This window comes from Enhydra lutris, unplaced genomic scaffold (assembly GCF_002288905.1).
Source record: "Enhydra lutris kenyoni isolate GAN:26980312 unplaced genomic scaffold, ASM228890v2 scaffoldscaffold12, whole genome shotgun sequence".
Taxonomy (NCBI): Eukaryota; Metazoa; Chordata; class Mammalia; order Carnivora; family Mustelidae; genus Enhydra; species Enhydra lutris.
The window spans coordinates 28,795,625-28,815,550 of record NW_019154096.1 but is presented as its reverse complement, the minus strand read 5'-3'; the positions used below and the strand labels follow the sequence as shown (position 1 = coordinate 28,815,550).

Below are 19,926 nucleotides of genomic sequence, written 5' to 3'. Positions count from 1 at the left end.
CCCTGAAGATATTCAACCAGGCAGTTTTTTTAAAACTGTGGGTTGATTCCCCCAATGAATGTTTCATGTCAACTTCCCTGCTAGATTATTAATTTCCTGGGGGCATAGGCCATTTTATTGACCTAAATTCAACTAGTATTTCAGCATTATGTACCAGCTACTAAGACATCAAGGGTAGAGTACTTTCGTATCTGGCCTTTAATACAATCTATGAGAAAGGCATTTTTTTGTATCCCTTTTTAAACATAAAGTTAGGTGGAGCTGGAAGAAAAGACCTAATCAGTGGCAGAGATGCAACACCCAGGCCTTCAGAGTCTAAACCCAGTGCATTTTCTATTCCACCATGTAGCCTCTAGGTCTGTTCTAGACTATTCTTTCCCAGAGTTCCCGAGACAGAGACTAGCTGGGGCCACCAACAGATTAGTAGTGGTCATGAAAGTTAAGTTCAGTCACAGATTAAATTCATATGGTCCTATGACGATGCTTAGTGTTTCAATTACTCCATGGTTTTCGGCTACTGAGCTACCCCTAAGAGCTGTTTTCCCTTCTTTCCCTGTTCATCATTTTTTCCAAAGCTGACCTGCCAGGATTATGGCATCTTCCCATATAACCCACAATTAAATAAAAACCAACCAACCAAACAAAAACTTTAATGTGTTTTTTGCATCTTTTCCCTCCCTCTCATCTTAATCCACAATTATTCTAATACCCCAGGAAGATTACTTTTCTTTCCTAGTTTACACAAAAGAAAGGAGAAAGGGCAAATGGCTTATTTAAGAGACAACTAAGAGGGGCGCCTGGGTGGCTCAGTGGGTTAAAGCCTCTGCCTTCGGCTCAGGTCATGATCTCAGGGTCCTGGGATCGAGCCCTGCATCAGGCTCTCTGCTCTGCGAGGAGCCTGCTTCCCTCTCTCTCTGCCTGCCTCTCTGCCTACTTGTGATCTCTCTCTGTCAAATAAATAAATAAACTCTTAAAAAAAAAAAAAAGAGAGACAACTAAGTAAGCATTAGTAAGAGCCAGGAACTAGATACGATATTGAAATTTAAAGTTGCTGGGCCCAATCATTTGCAAAAATAAAAATTTACTGTAAAAAAAAAAAGACAAGCTGCATTAGTAATGCAAAGACATTCAAATAAGAGACTGCAATTCAACTTTCAAATGTTTTATTTTTAGTGTTTTTAAACATTTTAATACAACAAAGATATAAAATAATTTATTAGTTAAATCTGGATTTAATTTAGAATCAAGATATTTACTTATATACAACACTGTGCTTCAAGGTATGGCTACCACAGGAACATTCACATCTTCAAGTAATACTAGTTTCTCTGTGGACAGAGTTACATTTAGGTAGAGTTCTTAAAACAAAACATGCCCACTTTAGTCCAAGCTAATTTTGCTTCCCCCACTAAGTACCAGTTTCCACTTCCTTTGTTCCATATCAGAAATACTTCAATTGTCCTAATAATCCATAGATTCTCTGAATAAAAAATTATTAAAATTAAGCATTCTTAAGATGACATTAATAACATGGCCTGGCTACCATTCAGACAACTCAGTAGTTCATATTGAAACAGACCTGAAATAATAATGAGATTATCAGAGTATTCCCTCTCCCTTTGTATCAGGCACAAATCTTCCTTATGCTTAAATATGGAATACACTGAATAAAAAGTCTCTTGGCTAATTTAGAGTAGAACATATTCTAAAACCAACCTTACTGGTCGCTGAATTATGGTTTACAGATTTCATAGATACTTTTATTGAACTTGATGTAAAGTAATAGGCCACATTTTAGTTACCTGAAATTGGTGGCATTCACTGGGTGCAAGCAGTAGGTGAAAGGGGAGACTAAAACCTACTTTCACAGTGATTTCAGTCATTCAGAACCACTCAAACACAAAGAGGGAAAAACCCTCAACCTCTTTCCTTTCTCACTGGTCACCTGAAGCAGCCCGACTTTTGATGTTACTAACAAGTCTCTATAGAGGTGTAGGGGTAATTCAGGCTGCACTTTCTACAAATGCAAACCATCTTAACTGCCAAGTGAAGAGGCATTGAAACTGACATGCTTTGTTGGCTTTGAAACTATCTAAAAGAAACCAACACTGTTTAAGAAAGCTATTGGACTATTCTAAAAGAGAACTTTCTTGTCTCAAATGCCTGAATACCTTAAAGAACTGACACATGACTATTACTGCTAGTTACTCTTAGTAAGGGATAACTTAAGTCTACAAAAAGACTATCAAAGAATTAAGTTTATTAGATCACAGAGTTTAAAACAAGAATATGGTTAACGTTCTCAAGCATTTTGGACCAAGAATGTTTAAAAAATGTTTACTATAAAACTCATGATGAAATTGCCTTTTGCGGAATACACTCCAAGCAAGTTAGTGTTACGAATATGACTTTGAATATATAAATAACACTTTCCAAACAGATGTCTCTAAAACAGACTGTTTCATAGGAACTATAAAAGGGTTTGGCTTCTCTGTTCTCTGTTGGTAAATTATAAGATTTTTGGAATTCTAAGTAACAATACTTCAGCAAGTACAGGGCAAGAAAGAACACCACTTGCGGTGTCAGAGTTATAAAACCAGCAGGTCTTCAGTCAATGGATTCTTTCTCGTGAACAGCCCACATTTCTTTAGCTGACTGGTTCTAAGGCTACTCTCACTGCTTTCTGATTAAAAAAAAACAATAACAACTAAAAAACAGACCCAGCATGTGGAAGTTGTATTTTTACTCTAGCAATTCTGGCCACTGAGAGCGATGGAGAGGATAGCCATTTGAAAATTCTGCAGCATAGCCAAAAAGTTTCTCCCAAATTATTCAGTTATAATAGCTTACTTGCCGTCTTCAAAACCTTACTCCCTATGAACTTCAATACCTTTCAGTAACAATGCCCTGCATAGACATTAAAAAAAAAAAAAAAAAAAGAAAGAAAGAAAGAAAGGAAAGAAAAAGAAAGGAAAAGAAAAGAAAAAAAAAGGCTACACTGCCACCAGAATTATAGAGAAAGTCATCAAGGACTTTCAATGTAACTTGTATCCCCAAACCAAAAACCTTCTTGGTTCCTTCTATACTAAGGTCTCAGTATTTAAGAATATAAGCCTCTCCTAAGTCTTCAACTGTAGAAAGGATAAAAAAATACGTATGTAGCTCCTCTACCGAGGCCCATTCGTCCCCAAAATGTGAATATAAATACCACCCTTCCAATGGTTTACATTTTAACAAGAAAAAAAAAAAATATAAAGACAAAATCTGGAAATTTCTGGACAAAACAAACAAAAAAAAAACAACTAAAATACAGGTTTCATATTAAAAAAAGAAATGGAAAAGAATTTTGTATCAATACTTTCCAAGAGACTTGGAGATGATGAATTTATGTAAACACTGCCTTGTATTAGTTATAACAATAAATTATAAATCTAGCTTACCTTTTCCTCAAATCAGATATGATAAATGCGAGGCTGAAAGCTTATTTTACAATCCTCATTGCAGTCTGCTGTTAGGCACTCTCGATGTCAACAGCTCTGCAAAGTTACTTGCAATTTTTTTTCTATTTTGTTCTAGAATAGAATCCATATGAAGGAAAGAAGACTGATGTTAGGAAGTTTACCATTAAGTAGCTATCTAACATTCCTGACTTAATGTTGCCACAGATTTTTTTCGAACATTTTTCCAAAAGCCAATACTCGATCCTCCCTAGCTAAATATGGTCTTGCTCTGTCACTTGGAAAGAATGGCAGTTACACGGCTTTGACCTCAAGGGTCAAAGTACTTTAAGTAGTATAGGAACATCCCTCACCCTTCATGATCATGCAGTTTCCTTAGATGAAATCTTGACATTTTTGTCCCAGGCATGTATTAGAATCAATAATTTAAGATATTATAAGATTCTGAAGTTTGAGATTTACAAGCATAATAAAACTTGAATTGCCTTGTGCCATTTCTCAGGTGAGAAAAAAAATAATATTCAGAGTAGACTCAAATTGAGGTCATTCAGCACTGGCTGGAATTTGTTTGCATAATATTCTTCTCCTGCCCAATCCATTCAGGCTCCTCTGTAGCTTATACAGGGGTGGGAATATGACTTAAAGTGCAAAAATAAAATATTTCACCCACATTAGGAGTGGGTCTCTGCTAAGTGGCCTAATTTTAGACCTCAATATGCCAGCACTTTTTCTAACTCCTTGCTTTAAAATGGAATGTAAAAACTACGCAATTAATATTCCAAGTAGCTAAGCTCAATCAGTTGGGGCTCAAAAGCCAATTCCATAACCATTCTACTGTCATAACTACTAACCAGAATCATTAAAAGTAAAGTGACAAATGTTACCGCAAAGGTCAAATTACTTAAGGTACTAAATTTCTAGTGTTGTAAACGGCAACTAACTATATCACTTCCTGACTGCCAAGTTAAGACTAAGTAGAAAGAATGTATGTACACAACTGTATTTAAAAAAGAAAAACAACAAAACCTTTTTTCCACATCCGAATATATCTGAGACTGTTTACTTCTGAAGGCCAAGAATGACAAACTTCAAAAAGTTGTATTATGCCTGCAACCGTTATAAATTTCTTTTCAAAAACAGAAAAAATATTCTTTGCATGCATACCTCCCTACTTATGGACATAAGAACTTTATCTAACATTTGGTAACACACTCCACTATTTTGCTCATTAAATAACATAATTTAAAGGCATAAAATTGGGCTGTCATATGTCTAAATAACAACTATAGCACAAAGTTGTTCCAGGTACCTATCTCACTAAAGTTAAGCCCATTTCATTTTTATGGATGCAGTCATTTTTCCCTCATAAACACTTAATGACAGTCATACTGAACCCTCAGAACAAAAGAGGAACTGCATCTTTTGTTGCATCTTTGGTGAAAAATGCCAGTACTATATTTGTACTTTTGTCACCTCATGTATGGCCCCTTCCATTCTTGTGTTGTTTCAGGCATCCTGGTATGTTCAGTATACTTTTCTTAAAGATGGTTCAGAAGGCAGAAATTATTTGTTAGTGACACAGATCACTTTCTAGAGTTGCATTTTTTAAAAAGACAGAGATTAGTTCAAAGAACAAGTACTGCTCATTTGGTAGAGGTTTTTCCTTTGAAGATAATAAGGACCCCAAAAAAATTATTTCTTGACTAGAGTCCTAATGAAGTTAGAAAATAAAAAAAAACACATTCAATCACCAAATTACTTAAATTCAATAAGCAAGTTCTCAACAGGTGAGGGTAACAGCCTGACTTCAATTACAACATTAAGTCTGCCCAAAGAGAAGGGTCAGAAACATCTACTTAAGCTTCCTACTCACACGGATATGTAAGGACTCTTGATTGCTCTTTCTTGATTTCTACAATCATAGCCTTGCTCAGAACATGGAACTTCACTTTGTCAACATATAAGCCAAAATGCAAGGCATCCGGGAACAGCTTAGGGGGAGAAAGCAAACGTTACTCACTTTCAACAACTACTGCATATTTAACCATGAACCCATTACAAAGATAGACTTTAGCCAATCAATCTTTTCATTATTGCTGGTTTTGAAAATGGCCAACAATATTCATTAGGTACTGTACCATTCACATTGCATTCAAAAAAAGAAAACATAGGAAACCAAATTCTTGCTCTCCTACTCTGCTGATATGCTCTGGTATTGGCTAGAGTATGGTAGTACAAAAAGAGTCTTGTCGTGATATAAAAGGCAATAAACACATCAATGGAATAATGTTCATGAGCAGCCAAAATGAAGAAGATTCCAAAGAGGTTGAGAACCCAGGATAAAGTATGTAGGAAATTCCAGCTTCTTGGTGTATCTGGGAAAAGGACAGAAAGATCATTTTAAAACCACATTCTTTCCAATGCTTCTAAGTCACATGTTTCTTAAGTCAGTCTGCTACTTTCATTCTTCATAGAACTTTACACCCTTCCCACAGCCTACTCTGTAGCCAGTCATCTAATGCATGGAAGCACTAAAGAGATACTTACATTCAGTGACGAAGAAATTCAGCATAGTTAGGACGACTGTGTGGCCACTGAACATGTAATCTCCACAAGTGTGAACACCTGTTAGGGTCATACCAAAGCCACTCCAAATGGCAAAGGCCCGGTGTAGTTTTTCCCATACACTGCCATATATCTATAAAGAAAGCTACAAATTAGTGCTTCTAATGCCTAGAGAGGTAGGGGCTTCCAAACATCCCTCACATTGAAATTCAAATGCTGAATGACTTAGAAATAAGATCTGAACAAATGCAACCAGACTCCCAGTCTAATTAATTCATTCCAGACATCAAGAAAGTGTGGTCAGAAATATTCTGGTAATTACACGAAATCTATGTAATTTAAATTTCTCTAAGAGTTCCTTTACAATGAAAAGGTCACTATTACACAAAATATTTTCAAGTTTTTCATCCAATAATGCAGTAGTATTTGCTGGTTGTTCTTGCCAGTAAGAAAGAGGCTATGACAGTATCTATTCCTCCCTTCTTCACTGGTAACAGAATGTCTACTTTATTTGCACAGCGATGAACTCAACCAAAACACTGCATTTCCTAGCCTCCCTTGCAGGTGTGGTTTTGTGACTAAGCTCTATACAATAAGATGTAAATGAAAGTGTAAAAGAGTTATGGGAAGGCTACTTAAAAAGGAAAGAGACAACAACTAAGAGGAAGTCTTTTTCACCTTTCCTTCTTTGCGCCTACAACTCAGACATGATAGTTGAAGCTCTAGCAGCCATCTTGGACTACTAAGTGGCCTTGAGGATGCAAGCCAAGTGTGAGGACAGGAAAGTACAAAGAAGAATCATGGGTTTTTGAGAACTCCATACAGAAATGTTAGGATAGGAGAGGATAAAGACAGAAGAATCATGGGGTTTTGGTAAGTCCATATGGGTACATATGACCTAATTTCAGATTTCTCTTATGAGGCAGAATAAACCACTATTTATTAAACCATGCCATCTTGAATTTCCTATTAACAGCCAAACCCAATGCCAACTCCCATATATAAGCTTAAAAAAAGCCATCCATTTGGAGGAAGAGTTTGAGTAATAGTCCTTCTTTCAAAAAAAAAAAAAAAAAAGCAAGCGTTTAACACATAGTAACAGTACAAAGAATTCCTAAAATTTTACATGCATTTACTATGTGAAAGACATGCTGCTAAGTGCTTTATGTATTACTGTATTTAATTTCCACAACAATCCTATGAAGTGATTCAATTATGCAGCTGAGGAAACTGGTTTTGAGAGGTCACACAGCTGGTAAGTAACATAACCAAGATGTGAATCCAGGAAGTCCAATTCTGAAGTCCTATGTCTTAGAGGGCCTCTCTACTTCCTAGATGGGGTGCTACCCAATTCATGAATCATTCAATAAAGTCAATTAGAGCTTTAAAGAAAATAACCTTACAAAACAAAACAAACAACCAAACAAAAAAAAAGGCCTATGTTTTATCTTATTTATTTATTTATTTTTTAAGATTTTATTTACACAGATCACAAGCAGGCAGAGAGAGAGAAAGGAGGAAGCAGGCTCCCTGCTGAGCAGAGAGCCTGATGTGGGGCTCGATCCCAGGACCCAGGACCCTAGGGTCATGACCCGAGCCAAAGGCAGAGGCTTTAACTCATTGAGCCACCCAGGCGCCCCTAAAGGCCTACGTTTTGAAGATTCTACTATGGCTAATTAACAACAGAAACAACCTCATAACACAATTTCGTTAGAAATCTCACTTGCTGATTATGTACTACCTAGCTTTCCCTTTCTGCCTTATTGATGAAGGGCAGGACAGGAAAAGGGATTTATTATTAGAGAAAAGAAAAGAGAGGTTACTAAAATACACATAGTTTGGTTCTTCTAAGACCTCTAATGAGAATAGGGCTGGATATGGTAATCTTGTGAAAATAAAAAATCAGGCAGTGAAGAACAGAGACTGCTAGGAAAATATCTCTCAGACAAGGGCAGGAAGCAAGTGATGCCAGTCAAAAGAAAACAATCATTGCTCAGATACCCAGTCTCCTTATCCCTTCCAATTTTAAATGTCCTATATATTCTGTATTTTCTTTCCTTAAGGTGGGTTTATTGTTACATTTGAAAAACAGGTAGGTTCTTGGTTTTGTCCCTAAACCTCCTACTTCTGGGAATGAGATTTCAAGCAATTACTTTATTTCAATCAAAATGCCCTATGGCGTTTACTGTAAGGGACTTGATTGCTAGTTACTATCACCTTAACTTTCTATTTTTAACAACTGCTACAAATGATACAGGTCAATAAGTAGGTTATATTATAATGTAAAAACAATTAACAGTATTTAGGGCAGATTTGAATAGAAATGTCCATATATAACTAACTGATAATGAAACACAGTCATCAGAGACAGAAAGAGGGCTATCCATACTGTAGAGGAATGGTATCTAATTTATTTTTGTAGCACGCATTATAGCCCAATGCACATATAACATTCTCTTTAGTGGCTGACCCACAAATCCCTCTGCTACAGAAAATTCTCTTTTCAGTATAATAAGCTTATATTTTTATTCTTTAAAATATCTTCTAATCAATTACCATACTATACCCGGGGAAAACTACTCTATCTCTACTTCACATCATGTGCAGAAATAAATTCAAATATTAAGAAATTTATATATAAGAAATTTATATATATAAGAAATTTATATAAGAAATATAAAACATTAAGACTGTAGGGGCACCTGGGTGGCTCAGTGGCGTAAGCGTCGACCTTCACCTAAGCTCATGATCTCAGGGTCCTGGGATCAAGCCCAGAGGTGGGCTCCCTGCCCAGCTGGTAGTCTGCTTCTCTCTTTCTCTCTTTCTCTCTGTCTCTCTCCCTCTCCCTCAGACCCTCCCCCTGCTCATGCTCTCTAAGAAATAAATAATAACCTTTAAAACATAAAACTGTAAAAGTCTCATATCACCATCTTTCATGAATCAGAATGGCAATGACTCCAATAATTGATAGTTGAGTAGTGCTGGCACAGGAGTGGGAAAACTGACATGAATATAGTATTGGTAGTAGTGATAAATTTGCTTTTTCTGCTGGACATCTGTGCAGTATGTATTTAATGTGCATATTCTTTGATTTGATAATTCTACTTCCAGGAATTTATCTTAAGTAGGTGATTAAATAACAGAAAATGCATAAATGCACAAGAACATTTATGATAGCATGATTTATAAATAGTAAGATTTGGAAAAAACATAAATGTACATAATTTGGAAACTGGTAAATCATACAATGGACACTGCAGCTATTAAAAAAATGAAATATAGGGGTGCCTGGGGGGCTCAGTGGGTTAAAGCCTCTGCCTTCGGATCCAGTCATGATCCCAGGGTCCTGGAATAGAGCCCCACATCGGGCTCTCTGCTCAGCGGCAAGCCTGCTTCCCCCACCCCCCCCGCCTCTCTCTCTGCCTGCCTCTCTGCCTACTTGTGATCTCTGTCAAATAAATAAATAAAATCTTAAGAAAAAAAAAGATGAGATATAGCCATATGTATTTCTTTAGGAAAAAAGTAAACAACATAATATTAAATAAAATATAAACCGAAGAACAATGTCTATAATATAATCTTATCTTTTATTTAAAAAGTATCTACTATATAAACTTATATGAATGTGTGCGTATGCTTAAAAACAGTCTATGTGGGGGCGCCTGGGTGGCTCAGTCAGTTGGGTGGCTGCCTTTGACTCACATCATGATCTTGGTCAGCGTCCTGGGATCGAGACCTGCACTGGGTTCCCTGCTCAGCCGGGAGACTGCCTTTCCCTCTCCCCTGACCCTCCTCCTTGCTTGTGCTCTCTCTCTCAAATAAAAAAATTTTTTTTAAAGATTTTATTTACTTATTTGTCAGAGAGAGAGTGAGAGAGAGCACAAGCAGGCAGAGTGGCAGGCAGAGGGAGACACAGGCTTCCTGATGTGGGACTCACACCTAGGAGCCTGGGATCATGACCTGAGCCAAAAGCAGATGCTTAACCAACTGAGCCACTCAGGAATCCCTCAAATAAAATCTTTAAAAAAAAAAAAAAAATGTCTATGTGGCTATATACCCAACTGTTAACAGGATTATTTATGGGATGGGTGAAAGAAGAGGGAATGATGTTTTTACTTTTTAATTTATATATTTTCAGAAAAATAAAACACGGTCTTCACAATAAATCCTAAGTGTCATATTAACCCTTCTCCTTTGCGTACTGGTCAGTCTCCTAACACCTGGAGAAAGTTTTGTCACCCTTCCGCTCGGGGCTGTAGTTTTAGTTAGTGATCCTCTGGCCACTTAATCTTCCTTGTTGGCATTTCAGCTATGTATATTGTAACAGAAGAGCTGACACGTAATTTTGTTTTACACATATACAAACAATATTAAAATAACAACAAAGGTGCCAACACAGATATCTGAGTATTTGGCAATAAATAACTAAAGCACGGAGGCTTAGAGAAATAGGATAATAAATTCTTTTGTCCAAATTTAATGAGTCACGAAGGCCAATTCTGTATGTAAAGTACAGGTAATTTTCAGGTTTAAAAAAAATTTTTTTTTGTTCCCATCTGCATAATCTCTCCTCTCTCAATTTAATCAGAAGAGAAGATATTGTTTATAATATACCAAAACAAGCTACAAAATTTAAAACAAAAACAACAAGTTGGCCATTATTTAGGATATCCCAGCAAAGAGTGAAGTTTAGAATAGTATGTACTTTAAGTGGAATATAGTCAAATGGAAAACTTTTTAAAAAGAAGTGATAAGGACATCAAAGGGACCACTGTCATGTTATATTTATATGGAGAACAAAGGCAAAAGAAAAAAATTAAATTTCCTTACAACTTACAGCCCACTGACAAGTCCTTGAGCCACGCAGAATGACCCTCCTCTAGGAACTCAGGGGCCTTGATGTTAATACTTTGCTAAGGGCAAAAGGCAATTTTAGCTTAACATTATCCTGACCTCCAAGATCCTATAAGTCTCCTTTAACATATAAAAATTCCTTCGGAGGGGCGCCTGGGTGGCTCAGTGGGTTAAAGCCTCTGCCTTCGGCTTAGGTCATGATCCCAGGGTCCTGGGATAGAGCCCTGCATCGGGCTCTCTGCTTAGTGGGTAGCCTGCTTCCTCCGCTCTCTCTTTCTGCCTGCCTCTCTGCCTACTTGTGATCTCTGTCTGTCAAATAAATTAAAAAAAAAAAAAAATTCCTTTGGAAACTTCCTTTATTTCTATCCCCCAAGATATGGCAGCAGCCATCCTCCAAGATAATGGACCCCTGATATACATCTGAAGGGTGTCATGACTAAGGTTTTACTAGACAGTAATAAATGACCTTGTCCTAACAATAGCTAGCCCCCTCAAGGCCCTGGAAACCTTGTTTCCACAATTCCCTAGAGACTTAATGCTAGTCCCTAAGCCCTTCTCAATTTGAAAGTTATAATCAATCAGTCACCTGTGACAACCCCAGTGTAGATCTCTCTGCTCATGGGTCCTGTCCCTGTGCTTTAATAAAACCACCTTTTTGCAGCGAAGATGTCTCAAGAATTCTTTCTTTGCTCTGAACCTGAACATTTCCACATCAATATGAGGAACTAAAGATGCTCAAGATGGTGGGAAAGGGAAAATGATAATTGAAAGAAACTTGTTTTCCATAGCTCCACAGCAAAGAACCAGTATCAATGGACATATGTAACAAGGAGGTAGATTCTGGCTTAAGGTTTCTACCAAAGTATTTCTAGAGGTTTATTACAGATATTAAAAATACTAAAAAGGACATTTTAAACATTTTATCTATTTATTTATTCTTTAGAAAGGAGAGACAGGCAGAGAGAGAGGGAGAGAGACAATCTTAAGCAGGCTCCATGGCCAGCATAAGCTGATGCTGGGGGCTCAAACTCACAGCCCTGAGATCATAACATGAGCTGAAATCAAGAGTTGGACACAGCCAAATGAGCCACGCATGCGCCCTTAAAAAGCATTTTAACACTAAAAGCAAAGTTTTAGCCCTGTTACAAATATGGTGCCGTCAACCCACCAAGAATAAGAAAGAATGATAAAGAAGGTAGCAGGCTACCTTTCCAGTACACTGCAGGTGCTGTCCTGGCACGGAGAGGGAGGTCACAAACATGGTAAAGCAGCGAAGCAAGAATACTGTGCCCATCAGACTACAGAGCCTTCGGAGAAGTATTGACCTGTGAACAGAGTGACCAAAAAGCGAGAAAGATCAGAAGAAAGCAAACCAAAAATCTCCAGGAATGAAGTGTTTACTTAAAGGGAGAGCAGGCAGGAAAACTACCAGAACTAGATTCTTTGAAGAAGAGAGAAATCTTAAAGAAATCTTAGATCTGAAATATCACTGTCCAATAGAACTTTCTGTAATGACAGAACTGTTCTATAACTGCACTGCCCAATAAGATTATCTACATGTGGCTCTTGAGCACTTGAAATGTGACTAATACATCCAAGGAGGTAAATTTTGACTTCATTTCATTTTCATTAATTTAAGTAGCCACCTGTGGTTAGTATCTGCCATGTTAGACAGTGCTCACCTAAGAGCATCATTTCATTGATAAGATATGGCTAAGAGAAAGTAAAGGAACTATCCAAGAAAAGAAGGACTAGTACCTACCCTGACTCTTAGCTTAAAGTTAATGCTGTTATTCATATATTGTTCATTAATTATTTACTTTATGAGAGGTAAAATTAAACAGGATTTTAGGGAATTTTTGCTGAATAATAAAATTGTAAATTGGTTACTGATAGTAGCTATCTTAAACATTCTCTAACTTTTTAAAACTTAAAGTATAAAAATACTAAGTTTTTTAAATACTAAGTTTTATATTAAGTATACCTAGCAAAAATTTTGAACTGCATTGTGATATCACTTGTGCTGTCATATTATTTTTTAAAATATCCAAACCAAAACAGACTATAATAATCTTAAGCACAGGGACTATGATTTACATGTTTTCAAAATGCTCTTCTCACCCTCAAGGAAGCAATGAACACAAGAGATGTCAAATTTTAGTGTGTACACTTGGGATGGAACCTAGGAAACCACATTTTAACAAAAGCGAGGTGATTCTAATGAAAGCAGTACAAAGGCCAAACATTGGAAAGAAACACTTTCTCTGACAAATTAAACACCAAAACTTGCAATTAACTGGCCACTGCTGTGCTTTGCTAAACCTACCAAAATTTCCTGTATGGTAAATTCTTTCTTGTTTTGAAGAGTGGAAAATTCAAATTCATAGGGTCTTGTGAGCCAAAGTTAAACCACAAAGCAGCAGTGATATTACACGTTTTTAAACCACCTCTGTTTTTAAGCAATCCACAGTTAAAAAATATTGCTGGAAAATGGGAAACGAAGCAAATGACAGCCTACCAGTTTGACAATAGCAATGATCAACCTTTCTTTTCACCGTCAAAGCAATGAAATAACTGCTGCTTAGGACCTAAAGCCCATCACTGGTTTACCTCAAATCCTTCCTGGTGAGGAGGAGAGGATAAAAAATTCAAAAAAGTGTCCCTGTTCTTCATCAGTGTCCACAGACAATGGAAACCAGATCTATTAGCTACATAGTTTGTAAAATTTTTTCATTATGCCTTATTTTTTTACTTAAATCAAGTAATTTCCCTGCATTAAAGTAGAAAAGAAGCTTCCCCTTACACTTCATTTTAATAAAAAAATTCTCTCCTTTATATTTCTTAGTGAAAGTGCCAAAGAAGCCCTTTCCCTATTCAGCAATTTCCTGTATCATCTTAAGCAAACCACACTGACTAGATGTACATGGTATGCAAAATAATCTCTTTTCTAATAGGCCTCCTCCAAGCAGAGAATTTCTTTCATTCAAACATTGTCCATGACCAAAGACTGTCCTTGGAGGAGTTTCTATTCTTCCACAAAAACACTTCTGATTTGTTTTCAAAGAAAGTTACAGCTAGACTATCAGCGGTTGGCTCATGGCTGAACATCACCATCTCTGATCTTTGCCTGCAGAATATATTCAGAATACTACTAAATATGTAGGTATTACCTCACAGTGACTTTCTTGTTGATCAAACCCGAGGCATTTTTCGTAACGACTAAAGGAAATTAACAAGGAAACTACAAAGGGAGAAACAAGGTTTGATGAACTTTATCCAAGACAGTCAAAATATTTTGTCTTTTAATGGCATAAGAGGTACCTGTGTTTGTGAAGAAGAAGAACCAGGAGCCAAATATAGCACAAAATCATGCCACATACTTCTGTCATGGCAAAGGCCCATGGGATTCTAGGAACACTGGAACAGAAAAAAATTACATTTTGGACAAGAAATGTATGTATGTAATTGACACCCTTTGCAATAAGATACTCTTCTAATTGCTTCCTATTAACTTTATCTCTTTTAGGAGATGGTACTCAAAGAAACTGGGGGGCAAAACCTGTTTCATGAAGTATTCCATTTACCAAAACCTCTTTGCTGTCTGTGATTCCCAATTAATGGTTCTCTGTGAAGAGGTTAAAAACCCTTTTCTTCTTCTCTGTAGCATGGTAGACCTGGATACAGAATTGTCCACAACATCAATGGGAAAAGTTTCACTTCATGCATGATGTGCTAACTGAAGAATCAGGGCTTGAACTTGACTCTTTTTTTTTCTTCTAACAAATTTGGTTTTGTTTTAGAGGCAATAGAGTTTTTGTTTTGTTTTACTCCTTTATTTCTCTGTGCCCTCCTTTGTTTTATATCCCTGTTTTCTTCTCTCTTTTCAATTGATTTCTCTTTCTTCACCAAATCCACAGCTCCCGTGATTATTCACTAGTGAAGTATATGTCACATTCCTAAATTTAAAAAGAGAGAGGGCACCTGGCAGGCTCAGTTAGTGGAACATGTGACTCTTGATCTCAGGGTTTTAAATCTGAGCCCCAGACTGGGTATAGAGATTACTTGGAAATAAAATCTTAATAAATAAATACATACATAAAAAGAGGAGGAGGAGGAGGAGAAAAAGACAACACAGGAGGGAATAGGGTAAATGTGAAAATGAGTTAGTGCAAACAGGTCATCTGGTAGGATTATTGTCTTATTTTTATTCTTTGTACATTTCCACTAAGAATTCTTGTACAATAATGTGTTCATTTTATAAGAAAATAAAGGTATTTATTAAAAAGAAAACATGAAATCTGAATGAAAGATATTAATAGTCTACTGCAAACCTTTTTCAGAGTAAGTGAAGAGAGTCAATCATCTTTAGTCAGGGACTTACCTTTTATTTGTTACCTCAGAAAAAAGACTCTGTATTTTTAATCTATTACGGCCTTATTTATCTGGCATTACTGGGGAATGGGTTATTTCATATATATCAGACATTTTCAGATAAAAGAAAGATTCCTGAGGTGCCTTGGTGGCTCAGTCAGTTGAGCATCTGACTCTTGGTTTCAACTCAGGTCATGGTCACGGTCATGGTATCGGGCTCTGTGCTTAACATGGACTTTGCTTGAGATTTTCTCTTTCTCCCTCTGCTCCTCCCCCCTCAAAAAATACATCTTTAAAAGAAAGATTCCTTTAAGTGACTTTTAATTATATAAACATTTAAAATGAACATTTTAAAAACCGTATTTGTACCTATACATATACATGCATGTCCAAAAATATGTGCGTGTGTGTGTGTGTGTATATATGTATGTAAAAGAGTTTTACAATGTTTAGGATGAAATTAAGTTTTCTGTCCCACCCCCTACCTAATTCTTACTCCCCAGAGGTAATCACTTTCACTCTCGTGTCTTATTTAGCATTGTATATTTTAGTTAGCCCCCCTCCTACCACCCACTCCCATTTTCTCTTCCCTATTCTCGATATTGTTCCACAATTTTTTTAAAAATAAATTTTGCGGGGCACCCAGGTGGCTCAGTGGGTTAAAGCCTCTGCCTTCGGCTCAGGTCGTGATCCTAGGGTCCTGGGATGGAGCCCCATATGGGGCTCTCTGCTCAGCAGGGAGCCTGCTTCCTTTCCCCTCTCTCTGCCTGCCTCTGCCTACTTGTGATCTCTGTCAAATAAAATAAATAGAAATCTTAAAAAAAATTTTTTTTTGGCTTTTACTTAACATAAGTTTGTAAATATCATTTACAGCTGAGTCAGTAGAGAATAATCCCTTTTATTTATTTATTTATTTATTAAAAAAAAGATTTTACTTATTTATTTGACAGAGATCACAAGCAGGCAGAGAGGCAGGCAGAGAGAGAGGAGAGAGGAGGAAGCAGGCTCCCCGCCGAGCAGAGAGCCCTATGTGGGGCTCGATCCCAGGACCCTGGGATCATGACCTGAGCCGAAGGCAGAGGCTTAACCCACTGAGCCACCCAAGCGCCCCGAATAATCCTTTTCTTATAGCAGAAATCCTTAGAACTCTCTAGAGCTAAAATACAACTTTTTTTTTTTTTTTTTGCTCTGTTTCTTGTATGCCTATCACCATTCATCTTCAAACTATTCTATCAATTTCAATTTTTTCTTTTGGGGAAATTTCTTCTAGAGCTCCTCCCCGCCCCCCAATTTAGTATGGTTGCATTTTCTAGTCCTCCTGTATGGCTCTTTTTTGAAATAAAACTTGACCTTCATCTTGGAAATTCACCTTTTCTGTATTAGATTCTTTGGCTCCTGAATCCATGTTCTCCTCTTTTTCAATTTACTCCTTAGTCTTGATGATGTGTATCCTCCAGTCATTTTCTAAGAAACACAGGCGAAGGATAAACTTGGTTGTTGTTGTTGTTTTTAAGGGGTGGGCAGAGAGAGAATTTTTTTTTTTTTAAGATTTTATTTATTTATTTGACAGAGAGAGAGAGATCACAAGTAGGCAGAGAGGCAGGCAGAGAGAGAGGAGGAAGCAAGCTCCCTGCTGAGCAGAGAGCCCCATGCGGGGCTCGATCCCAGGACCCTGAGATCATGACCTGAGCCGAAGGCAGAGGCTTAACCCTCTGAGCCACCCAGGCGCCCCAGAGAGAGAATCTTAAGGAGGCTCTGCACCCAGTTTAGAGCCTCATGCAGTGTTCCCTCACAACCCTGAGATCATGACATAAGCAGAAGCCAGCAGTCGGGATGCTCAAATGACTGAGCCACACAGGCACCCCCTTAGCTTTTTTTAATGTTAATTTTACTGAGGCTTAATTAACAACCAGAAGAGAATCATCTCTGTTGGGTATACAGTTCAATGAGTTTTGACAAACATATTCAGTCATATAACCGCCACCACAATAAAGATATATAATATTTTCATCACTCCAAAAAGCTCCCCTGTGCCCCTTTATAATCAATCCCCTCTCTCATTTCTAGCTGTGGGGCAACCACTCAACTGATTTCTATCCTATATAGGTTCACCTTTCCCAGAATGGCATATAAATGGAATCACACAGTATTTATCTACATACCTTTTGTATCTGGCTATTTTCACTTATCATAATATATTTCAGATTTACCCATGTTATTTCATGTGTAAGTCTTTATCCACTCTTTATCTATGATTTCTTTATCCATTCACTGGTGGATGTATATTTTGGATATCTGATGGATATTTGGATATATCCCGTTTTGGGTGGCTTTGAATAAAGACCACTATACATCTTTGTATGAACGTACGTTTTCATTTCTCTTAGGCAAACACTTAGCAGTGAGACTGTTTTGTCCTATGTTAAGGGTATGTTTAGCTTTTTAAGAAACTGCCAAACAGTTTTAAAAGCAGTTCTGTCGGGACACCTGGGTGGCTCAGTCGGTTAAGCCGCTGCCTTCAGCTCGGGTCATGATCCCAGGATCCTGGGATCGAGTCCTATGTGGGGTTCCTTGCTCAGCAGGGAGCCTGCTTCTCTCTCTGCCTCTGCCTGCTTGCGCTTTCTCTCTCTCTGACAAATAAATAAATACATAAAATCTTTAAAAAAAAAAAAAAAGCAGTTCTGTCATTCTGCATCCCTACCAGCAATATATGAAGAGTAGGAGGTGCTCTAAATTCTCATCAGGTATTTTACATTTTTTTTTTCATTTTAGCAATTTTAGTTAGATGTGGGGTTGGAAAGTTTGCAATATTTAAGGACTTACAAACTTAAAAATTTCCTTGGTTCTAGCCTTATAATTAACTGGTAGTTTGCCTGGACAGAGAATTCTACATTAGAGCTTATTTTCTCTTAGAAAGTTAAAGATAACTGCTCTCGTTTTCTAGCTTCCACTCTTGCAAAGAAGTTTGATGCTATCTGGATTTCTAATCTTTGTATGTTACTTGATCTGTCTCTTAAGAAGCTTTTAGGATCTTCAGCCTAAATCCAGTGTTTTGAAATTCTCCATTTCTTGGGCCCTTTTCTTGGGCCCTTTCAATCTGGAAAGCCACATCCTTTGAATTTGGGAAATTTCCTTACATCCTAAATAGTATCTTCCCTTTTTCTCTATGTTTTTTGTTTACTGTTTTTGCCTGCTATTGGGTCAACTGGATGATCTTACCTTTTCTCCTCTTTTTTTTTTTTTTTTAAAGTAATCTCTATGCCCAATGGGGGGCCTCAAACCCACAACTCCAAGATCAGGAGTCGCATGCTCCACTGACTGACCTCTCTACTACTTTTCATTTGTTCTACTGGGCAATTTCTTCAAATCTGTGTTCCAACTACTCTGCTGGATTTTAAATTTCTACTTTCATTTTTTATTTTCCAAAAGCTTTTCTTTCCTCTGAAATTTTTTTTTTAAAGATTTTATTTATTTGACAGAGAGAGAGAGATCACAAGTAGGCAGAGAGGCAGGCAGAGAGAGAGAGAGGGAAGCAGGCTCCCTGCTGAGCAGAGAGCCCGATGTGGGGCTCCATCCCAGGACCCTGAGATCATGACCTGAGCCGAAGGCAGAGGCCTTAACCCACTGAGCCACCCAGGCACCCCTCCTCTGAATTTTTTTTTTATAGCCTACTGTTACTGTCTCGTAAATTGCAACATTTCTTATCTGTGAGAACATGCTTATTTTTTTTTGAAGTGTTCTTCTGTTCCCTATTTTGTATTTCCTACTTTGCTTTTTTCTGTTTGCATTGTTCTGTTTTCCTTAAATGTCTGATCATTCTTGACTGACCATTCATACTTGACCGTGAAGTACTAAAAAAATAATAATTTGATGCTCTGTATGCACAGACTGGGCTTGTCATGTTGTGGGTTTCACTGCAGAGTGATAGAACAGAGGTCTGGTTGAGGAGATGGAGATATCTCCCCTACCACAATATCTAGAGTCCTCTTCTCTTGTGCAGGTTTTCTAAGGAGAGAAATCTGTTTTCTGCCTAGAGAACTGGCTCCGGGTGGGAGTAGGGATAGGAAGTCTGGCTACTTAAGGAAGGGAGCTAGAAGTCTCAGTGATCAGTATATAAATTTATAGTAACCACCTTGAAAACACCATCTGGGCATGGTATCCCAGAGTCCCTCACACTTAACTGGTCTGGAGAATATTCCACCTATCTTCTGTTGGAATAGAGGTCTAAAAGCTTTGTAAGTTGCTTTTCAACCAATTCTCCCATATTTATCTGTATGTGGTTATGAAAGATGCCTGGTGCCACCTGTTTTGAGAGTTTTTCTGGAGCTCTGAAATACAAATAAACTCACCTCTTGGACACTGCTAGTTTCCATTCCCAATTTTACAATAGGGACTCAGCGTTCTACTTTCCAAACTTTCAGCATTATCACTGTTTTTGCCTTCATGGGATTGTAGGGTTCCCCCTTATCTCCTTTTACTGTCATTTTAATGAAGTGTTGTAAGGAAATGTTTATTCAATATCTCATATTTATTTTGATGCAAAGTTTTCTAAAATGCATTACACATGGATATGCCTCTTTTTTCTGGATAAAAATTTAACTTTTCTTTGGTAATTTAGTCATGATTGTGAACACTGATTATTGCACTGAACATGGGAATGACTTCAGGGACTACTGAG

The 19,926-nt window shown here is 37.4% G+C and overlaps 1 protein-coding gene across 1 annotated transcript in view; it reads right to left on the bottom strand.

Moving 5' to 3' along the window:
• Positions 1-3,310: 3,310 nt before the first annotated feature.
• LOC111145441 (sterile alpha motif domain containing 8) overlaps positions 3,311-19,926 on the bottom strand; it is a 48,521-nt gene continuing 31,905 nt past the window's right edge. Inside the window, exons 3-6 of the mRNA XM_022500332.1 lie at positions 14,199-14,294; positions 12,085-12,202; positions 6,006-6,156; positions 3,311-5,833 (exon numbers count right to left, since the gene is read on the bottom strand). Coding sequence (XP_022356040.1) covers positions 5,529-5,833; positions 6,006-6,156; positions 12,085-12,202; positions 14,199-14,294 — 670 coding nt within the window. The 3' untranslated portion in view covers positions 3,311-5,528. The remainder of the gene's footprint in view (positions 5,834-6,005; positions 6,157-12,084; positions 12,203-14,198; positions 14,295-19,926) is intronic.